General features: G+C 41.4%; 1 protein-coding gene across 10 annotated transcripts in view; it reads right to left on the reverse strand.

Moving 5' to 3' along the window:
* The window catches only part of PDLIM5 (PDZ and LIM domain 5), a 187163-nt gene extending 177355 nt beyond the window's left edge, over nt 1-9808 (reverse strand). For all 10 annotated transcript variants that reach the window (XM_075998758.1, XM_075998757.1, XM_075998756.1 and 7 more), the window contains exons 1-2: nt 9692-9808; nt 5894-6031 (exon numbers count right to left, since the gene is read on the reverse strand). In XM_075998758.1, the coding sequence (XP_075854873.1) occupies nt 5894-5989 (96 nt within the window). In that variant the 5' untranslated portion in view covers nt 5990-6031; nt 9692-9808. The remainder of the gene's footprint in view (nt 1-5893; nt 6032-9691) is intronic.
* Between the last annotated feature and the right edge of the window lie 216 nt (nt 9809-10024).

Raw genomic sequence — 10024 nt, forward strand, 5'->3', positions numbered from 1 at the left:
CATTTCTTTACAAATAATCGACCATAAAAATGTCTTCGGAATTATCCTGATATTCTTGACACATGTGACCACAGAAAGTAGAAAACTGCCACATGGGAAATGACAGATCGCTGAACCCCACACAAAAGGTAATTAATATTTTAAAAGCAGACAAAGAACATACATGTGAAATATACATTATATAGTTACACAAACTAAATTAACTTTCTAACTTGGCGTTATGACAGGGTAGCTGGGAGGGAATGTAAAAGAAAATACTCAACAGCTCAAAATTAACAATAGGCCCATTTATTCAAGGTAGGATAGCTCTCCCATTTCAGCTGGAGAAGATTGAAAGTCTTTCTGTCCTCCTCTATGAGGGGAACTGCAGCTGGCATGTCTGGAAAATCACTCACAATAGTCACAGCTGTACTCAGAGTCAAGCAATGGCAAGAAAAGTCTTCATCTTCACTGTGCACTGAAAACCAACGTTGAGAAGTATTGGCTTTGAGGTGTTCAAATTTCATCCTTGTAGGACCAGTTCAATTAACTTCTCCTAAAGGAAGCCAATCTCCACAAATACAAAAGATCTAAACATACTCATAAGATTTTCATTGCTTTACAAATAATAGACCAAAAAAAAAAAAGTCTTCAGAATTATCTTGATATTCTTGACACTCGTCACCACAAAAAAACAGAAAACTGCCACATGGGAAAAGACAGGTCTCTGAACCCCACACAAAAGGTAATTAATATTTTAAAAGCAGAGAGAGGCCGGGCGCTGTGGCTCACGCCTGTAATCCTAGCTCTTGGGAGGCCGAGGCGGGCGGATTGCTCAAGGTCAGGAGTTCAAAACCAGCCTGAGCAAGAGCGAGACCCCGTCTCTACTATAAATAGAAAGAAATTAATTGGCCAACTAATATATATATAAAAAATTAGCCGGGCATGGTGGCGCATGCCTGTAGTCCCAGCTACCCGGGAGGCTGAGGCAGAAGGATCGCTCAAGCCCAGGAGTTTGAGGTTGCTGTGAGCTAGGCTGACGCCACGGCACTCACTCTAGCCTGTGCAACAAAGCGAGACTCTGTCTCAAAAAAAAAAAAAAATAAAAAAAAAATAAAAGCAGAGAGAGAACACACAGGTGAAATGTACATTATACAGTTATGCAAACTAAATTAACTTTCTCTAAAACTGAGAAACACTTATCTGAGTATCTTTTCGTCAGATATTGTCTTATGGCAGATCTTATGACCCTGCCTAGTAATATAATGCTCTGCGTATTTCTTTTCCACCAACCTTTGCACTTCCCAAGACTTTGTGTCTTCTTCAATGGCTTCTACAAAGTATTCCTGTAACTACTAAATGAATTCACAGCAAGTTGTTTCACAATACTGTCTTTCTCTGTTACGTGCTATACTCCCAAACAGGGCTCCACACTCCAGCAAATGGTAAATTTCTTCTGTTTTTCAAATCCAATTAAACTTCTGTCGGAGCTTGTAACAATGAATCCTCCCTTAACTCTTGAGAATCAAAATCATTATTATTTGGGTATTCAAAAGTCTGACCTCACTTTTATCTGCTTAAAAGAAGCATTTGAAATGTGTTTGTACAGAATTGAGAGATCATCTTCAGGAAATCCAAACATTGACAGTGAAGAAAAAAGCTCTGACATTATACGTTAAAAAATAACACACAGCAGAGTATTTCAACTTTAGGATGTTGTACTTAAAACATGTTATCCACAAATACGTAATCCTTCTTGTAATTCCATCAGGAGGAACATGAACTGGCCAAAATATAGCCTTGAATTATGTAACAAGTCTCCTATTTCTTCTTATAAAATATACTGGCAAAGACCAACAAACCCAAACGGCTACAATGAAACCCATCCCCACATTCCATGGCTTCAGGGCAATTCCATAAATACAGGGTCATAAAAAGACAGCCAGCAAACTCCTAGAGCCAGCATTCCATTTTAAGGATAGGAAACTAAAGACAATGACATGTGATCATGTAGTTACAGCAATCTGTGGATCCTTTCAAAAAGTTAGCAAGTTGCCAATCTTATCTTGGACATCCATCCACAAAACATAATATAAAATTCATACAATATAGATGATGAATATAGTTGACTGAAATGTTAGAATTTTATAGCTGGTAGGCTTTAAGATACAAGTAATATTCAGCATATTCACATGCCGGTAGAAAAAAATTTCCAGAAAACAGAATGTTCAAATGGCTTATCTCAAAACACAATTTGTACCCCAGAATTCCAGTGTTACAAATGAATGTAAATGGGCCTTTAGAGTTCAACATTGTAACTGATCAGAGAAAAAAATGTATACTCTTGAACTCTAAATCTATAGATGCAAAAGTTCCCAACTAAGCAAAAACTTCTGATTTTTTTTCTTTCAGAATTTCAACAGAGAATAAATTTAAAAAATATATAACTGCTATGCTCCCTAAAACTATGGGAGATTTGTTTCAAGTCTCTAAATACTTTTTTCTTTTAAAATTTCATAATAATTATAAAAGATAATTCAGAGAATACTGCATGCCACACCTTAATCAGAATTTCATATGCATTATTAAAATAGGAGAATTATTAAATGACAGGTTTTAAGGCGGGCTTTCAGGTTTTAATTGCTTCTTGATACTATTAATTAAAGAACTTGGTGATCACTGAAAAAAAATTCCAGTAATTTTACATAATTAAGGTAGAGTAAGCGTAACCAGAGAACTAATTAAGATGAGAGCAAGTTAAAAACTTATAACATTAATAATCTAACCAAAATATAAATTAGTTATTAAACACAAATCTGTATAAGGCGATGTTACTAGGCATGTTTAAATTAAACCACACAAGGGGTTAAAAATAACTACAATGAAAGGCCAACAGCCTAGCAGCCCTGTTGAGCCAACATTCCCTTCTCTCCTGCTCCTCCCCCTCCAATCCTCTCCAGTCTAGAGTGAACTGCATGCCCCACTGCACAAGCCCCAAAAAGGTCACAGTAGATGGCAGAGACTTTTGTAAGAGAACAGAAATAACTCAGCAGCTTTGTTACCGTAGTCTCTTTTAATCAGTATGTTCAAAATCCTTTAATTAGTACTCTGTCTACACAAGGAAAGCATTTCTTCCATGCCAGGGGAGGGCACATATATATGTACACAGTGTTCTGTTGTACCAGCATCACAACACAGACCTAGCACCCCAGATTGTCTGCCAGGGAACTGGGGAACATAAAACTTTTTTAAAGGCATGGCACCACAAAATTTACATATTCCATTTGCATTTCTTTTACCCAATAACAAAGTGATGACTAAGTTTGTCTCATTTAGGCATCGATTTATTTCTGGACTTTTTTCCAGCAGAAATGAAAGTATTTTAAGTGGAGCAATAACTTTACTTTAGACAGTTAAAGTAGAATATTCAAACTTAAGGTAAAATAATGTTAGCAAAACATAAAAACAGATAATATTCCAATATTGTTCCTGTTCTCATAATAGATCTTCAGTAGAAGGAAAAAAACACTACCTCACTCAAACAGGAATAAATCACAAGACACATTTTCACATGGATGCTTTACATTTAAATTTGTATCCAACCACAAAAGTCTTAAAACTTGCAGACTAGATTACACATGAATATATTTCCTTACGAAATCTGATTAACTGGAATCAAGGCAGAAACTGGTGATAAAGACAATTATTTTAAAATCCATAGCCAAGAAACAAAGGAAACTCCATTAATAAAATGGGATTTGCAGTATTTTAATACAGATATGTAAGTATAGGTGCTATATACTTATTTTTAATCTTTCAAAATCAAGTTGTGTGTGTGCGTGTATATATATATTTATAATACTGTAAGATGCAGAGTATGTGTGTTTGTATATGTATTTATATATATATATAATTAAACAAAATGACACTCTTCTAAATATCTGATTAGAGAAACAAGCAAACTAAATTTAAGATAAAGGGAATTATTAGGCAGGCAGGCAGCCTAATTAGGCAGGCAACATAACAAGATGTGAGCTCACAGTGCAGCTATGTACAATGGGAGTAATACCACTATTTCAGAGGCTGATATAAGAATTAAATGAGATAATGCATTTATAGCACTTGGTAAAAATCCAAAAGTTTGTTGGTGAGACTGGAGGGTGGGGGGCACAAAACAGGTATTTTCATTCACTGCACAACCTATCAAAATGACATAGATACATAGGCCGGGCGAGGTGGCTCACGCCTGTAATCCTAGCACTCTGGGAGGCCGAGGCAGGCGGATTGCTCGAGGTCAGGAGTTCGAAACCAGCCTGAGCAAGAGCGAGACCCCGTCTCTACCATAAATAGAAAGAAATTAATTGGCCAACTAATATATATATATAGAAAAAATTAGCCGGGCATGGTGGCGCATGCCTGTAGTCCCAGCTAGTCGGGAGGCTGAGGCAGCAGGATTGCTTGAGCCCAGGAGTTTGAGGTTGCTGTGAGCTAGGCTGATGCCACGGCACTCACTCTAGCCTGGGCAACAAAGCGAGACTCTGCCTCAAAAAAAAAAAAAAAAAGACATAGATACATATAGCTAATTATGTACCTATATACTTATATATAGTATTCACTGTAGCACTGTTTGTAATAGCAATATTGGAAACAATATGACTACCCTTCAGTAAAGAATTGATTAAATAAATGTTACTTCCCTATAAGAAACTATTATACAATTTTTTAAAAAATCCTTATATAGAGAGAAAAGTTCTCCATGATAAATCATTGAGAATAGTATGTATATTACGCTACCATTTTGAGTAAAAGAGAAAGAGAAATTCATATTAATTTGAATATATAAAAACCAACCCCCTAAAAAGTTAATTAATACTAATAATTACCTACTGGTGATGGAAATGAAACACTGCCTGACATATAGTCAAGCCTCAATAAATGGAAGCTGTAATTACTCCCCTCATCAGTATTATCATCATAATAATGAAAACATATCCTTAAAATATATATTCAAACTAAATCCATAATGAGGTAAAAAGCCAAATCTCGATTATTCACAGGCTGACTATCTACTTGGAAACCCAAGCCTTTCATTTCCTCTTCAAAGGTAAGTAGATTTGGCCATTTTACTGTTGGCTATCACTTTCATCAGAAAGTGAGCTGAGAAAAATAATAATAAAAATGGTAATTTTATTCTTTTTTTTTTTTTTTGAGACAGGGTCTCATTCTGCCACCTGGGCTAGAGTGCAGTGGCATCACCATAGCTCACTGCAACCTCAAAAGCCTGCGCTCAAGTGAATCTTCTGTCTCAGCCTCCCAAGTAGCTAGGGCTACAGGTGTGTGCCACCACACCCAGCTAATTTTTCATTTTTTGGCAGAGATAAGGTCTTGCTCTTGCTCTTGCTCAGGTTGGTCTCAAACTCTTGGCCTCAAGCAATGCTCCCACCTCAACCTCCCAAAATGCTAGGATTACAGAAGTGAGCCACCACACCTGGTCCATTTTATTCAATTTTGATCAATAGGTTTTAATAACAGCTTTTGAAGCTGAAAAGGACCATTAAAATCCCACAGCATAACCTTCTAAAGTGACATAGGTAGAAACTAAGGTTTAAGAATTCCCCAAATTAAAGATAGTTCAAAAATTTACGGTATGACCCCTAGTTAAATGCTTTTCCATTTTATTATTGATAATCTGGAGGAAAATGGAAAAATAAGCTAAATTGAAATTAATTATCCTTGCTAAATGTCCTCTTCCCGTCCTTTATTATAGATAACTACATTTGCTGAGATTAAATCCCACAAGCAATCATAATAAGTAGAGTACAGGGTCAACAGAGAATTCAACAACTCAGCCCTAAGGTTTCCAGGACCAACCACTGAATGAACATCTGTAATAAAAGCGGTAAAGTTTGCTTACACTAGAGATTGTCAGAGGCATGTTGAAATCCTTGCCACCTTGCAGCCGGAAACCCCAAGGAGCTGGGCCAACCAAGGACACACTGTAGTTGCTCATGATTCTAATGGCTCAAAGTCCAATGCCAGGAGATGAAAGACACTGTGAAAAAAAAAATAAATGGTTCAAAAAATATTTATTTGAAACCCTAGTACATATTAAAATGCATTTAATATAAAGCCAATTAAATTATGTTTAGTATTTTGTTTTGGGGGAGGTGAAAGCATTTAGAGGATAAGTGTATACAAAGTTATTTATTAATTTCCTTCTAAGAAAGGGAATCTATGAACTAATACACAATTCTTATACTCATGCCAATTTCCATCGTCTAAAGATTCCATATCAGAATATATTTCTGCCTGTCAGGAACAATGTCAGCAGCCTCTGAGGCCTTCTCCCTGGGGGGCAATCTGGAAGCAGCCAGCAACACTTAAAAATATATACATTTAAGAAAAAAAAGAATATATGTCTAGAGAGACATTTGATGAGTTCTACAACTTGCTACAAACCAATTTTGTGGCTTCATGTATTCAAACTTTAACCAAAGTACTTTACTAAAGTACTTTAACTAAAGTACTTTACTTTATTAAGGTATATAAGAAAGAATAAGATGTTATAGCAGGTGGAATTCCAAATGATTTTCCCCTTCCCTTCACCTCACATATTCTTCTTTTTGCAGTGGGCAAGAGTCTTTCAATTTCACTTACTTAAATTGTAAGTTACTCTAACATATGAAAGGGACTGAGAATCAGTAGGCTCCCATTTATGCTTTCCAAATGTTAAATTCTTTAACATGAGAATTTTATTTTGTTTTGTTTTGTCTTATTTTTTCAGATGGGGATCTCCTTATGTTGCTCAGGCTGGTCTCTACTCCTGAGTTCCTCCCACCTCAGCCTCCCAAGTAGCTGGGATTACAGGCACACATCACTGTGCCCAGCAGTAAGTTATTTTTTAACGCACAAAACTGTTCTTCCCAGTCATGAACTACAACTCATATTTCCTCTTATAAGGACATAGAATTTTCCACAGTTAAAGTAATATCTACCTGTCCTTCAGACAGGCAATGATAGGCGATACTCTAGCACAGTGATATTTCGGGCAGAGCCTGCTTTTTGTTTTATACACAAATTTCATCAGGCAAAGTAGACAGTAGGCATTTATCACCCACCGAATAAGATTATGACTAAATGTGGTAGAAGTACAAGGTTAACCTTAATGCATGAAATTGAATTGAACTGGTGCTTTAGAAAAGAACCAGCACTTCAGTGCTTTCTTTTTTCTGTCTTATTGTAAGTGCACTCACAATCATTCTCATGGTAGTTTTATATAATTTTTTTTTAAAGCACAAAAAAAGTCTAACTTGCAGTTTACTACTGGTTATTTTGGAAGGAATGAAGTTTTCTGTTGTTGTTGTTTTTTAGTGTAATACTAAGAAACAGAATAGTTTCCTCTTTAACACATTAACTGCCATGTGAGTTGTATTTAACTCACGCTAGTTTTGAGCCCAGGGCCTCATGAAGCTTATGTAGCTCACATGTCTCTTCACCTTGGGAGCTGCAAGAACTATTTTTCAAGTTGCATATAACTCACGCCCAGAAAACAATAAAAATTTTTCATTAAATCTGAAAGGATTGTTTTGTTTTTGGCATTTTTATTCTATTTTCATGATAAAACACCGTGGCCCCAAGGAAAAAAAAATTTTTTCTAGTGTGGCAGTCAATGTGTTAAAAAAAATTATAAACGTAACAGATAATTTTGAAAACACACTTCCTTGGAAAAATCTGAGCTGTGCAACAAAATTACCACCTTATATTACCTGTCTTTAAATATTTTTTTATTAACTCATTCAAAGTTTCTATCCTATCGCACCAAATTCATAGTGGCAGATGTAGCTATTCAAACCACTGGGTATATTTAAAGCAAACAGATTCCTCCTTCTCAGAAAGTGAAAATGAGGTGAAACTTTCAAATAAGCCTGGTTCTTTAAAAAAAATTAAATCAGGGAAAATATGCACTGTATCTACCTAGAAACCAAATGAGCTTTTCCATGGGCATGGTAGTACACTGAACCACTAGGCTGTAACATATTACTTTATATTGAAGTAAGAAGCACAGGGCACTAAGAAAGACCCCAAGGCCACACCAGAAGTCAAACTGTCACATATAGGTGAAAAACAAAGGAGAGCCAATAAGGATCCACACACAATGACACAATTTCATTGCTTTCCTGCTACAAAAAGATTTTCATAAAACTAGTAGAAAAAAAAACTGTCTTGATTTAGCACACAATACAAATCGGAAGAAGTGTGTGAAGCCAACTGATATTTCACAGAAAACCTGCCCGCTTGCTTTAATCTTTAATTTGTGGCAGGGGAAGATTATGAAAGTTAGGCTCCACTTCCTTCGGCCCCACTCTTCCCTACAAGAAAATGTTTTTCGTGTATATATCAACCCATGCACTAGCAACTTCCTCTTTACTGGAGGACTCCGTTCCTGACTTGTCCCACTTGCGATTGCAATTTCCAGCCCTGGCAAGGTCAAAAGCAGTGTCACTTCACTTGCAGTTAGTGTCATTTCATTTCTAGATTCTCCTCCTGCTAGGGGAACCCATTCGCCCTAAAACATTCTGTGCCCTCAGCAATGGCAATATTTTTACTGGCCTTTTCCAGGCCTCCTCCTCCGGCTGGTTATTGGTGCCCCTTCCTAAAAATAATACCAGGCGGGCAGGAAACAGCAGCCCACTCTGCTTTCGAAACACGTGGAAAATGCTGGCATTTCTGCACAGTTACTGACTTTCTTTTGGGGGGAAAAGTCTAAAAACAGTGTCCTCGCCCTGGAGAACTAGGGGGGAAGCTTGGTCGTTTCCCACACTTGAAGCCCAGCGTCTCTGGTGGGTGGGAGCCAGGGAGGGGGGAGAAAGAAGCACCGAGATGACCTAACTACACAGGGTGACAAGGAGCACCTGAAGTTACAGGGAAGTTTCTTGAGATTCCCTTTTTTTCCCAGCTATAGAGAGAGGATCGAGGAAGAGCTGAGACCACCACGGGCGCAGGACGAAAGCCGCGGGCGACACGGCTTTGCAGGCGACGCTCGCGCCCGGCCGGGTTTGCCTAATAAGGCCCCGCGCGGGCTGGGGCGTCCCCGCGGCCCGGGAGGCGGACTGGGTCGGGCCGGAGCTGGCGGTGGCACCCGGACCTGCCCTGCCCGGCGGCGCCGCCGAGTCCCCGCCGAGCCCCGTCCCCGCCGCCGCGCGCGGGCGCCCGCCGTCTCCTCAGACCCGCGCCGCTGACAGGCTCGTCCTCCGCGCGCGTTTCCGGACGCGCGTCTGCCCAGTGACACAGCTGCAAGTGCCTGGGGACACGCAGTCGCCCCTCAGTAGCCCGAGAGCGACGAGAAGATAATAAATGGCTCGCCTTTCCCGAGCAGCCCCGCGTCCCCGCGTCCCCGCGTCGCCCCCGAGGGCCGGGCACCACCGGCGCGCCCCGACGCCACAGGGGGCGCCCCCTGACGCCGCCGCCCGGCGGGTCCGCGCCCGCCCTCGCCGCCCCGGTCGCCTCCGGCGCGCCTGTCCCCGCCGGCCCCGGCTGCGGCACTGCCGGGCTCGCCGTGTGGCCCCGCGCTCCCCGCGCCGCCGGGACGCACCTGAGGAGCCGGCCCCCCGCCGCCCCCGCCGCTGCCGCCCCGGCCGCGCTCGGCGCCCGCAGCCCGCCCGCCTCCCCGCGGGAGAAGGGAGACGCGCCCCCTGGCCCGGCGGCCGCTCACCTCGGGGCCGGCGCGCCGCAGCCTCCGCCTCAGACGAGCGCTGACAAGTGAGTCTCGGGCCGTGCGCCGTCCGCGCCGCCCGCGGGAACTTCCGCCTCTCGCGCCCCCGGCCACGCCCCGGCCACGCCCCCGCGCTGGCCACGCCCCCCGGGCCGCGCAGGGCCGGGAAGGCCGCCGAGGGGCGCCGCGCTGGGGAGGCAACCGCGCCACCCAGTTTCCGTGGGAGCCGACTTAGAGAGGGGTTCCGGGCGGCCCCTGGCGAAGCTGCGACGCTGCGCGCGTCTGTGCATTTCTCTGGGTGCATGTCTCTGCCCATCAACCCGAGCTGGCGCG

Source organism: Microcebus murinus, chromosome 29 (assembly GCF_040939455.1).
Source record: "Microcebus murinus isolate Inina chromosome 29, M.murinus_Inina_mat1.0, whole genome shotgun sequence".
NCBI lineage: Eukaryota > Metazoa > Chordata > Mammalia > Primates > Cheirogaleidae > Microcebus > Microcebus murinus.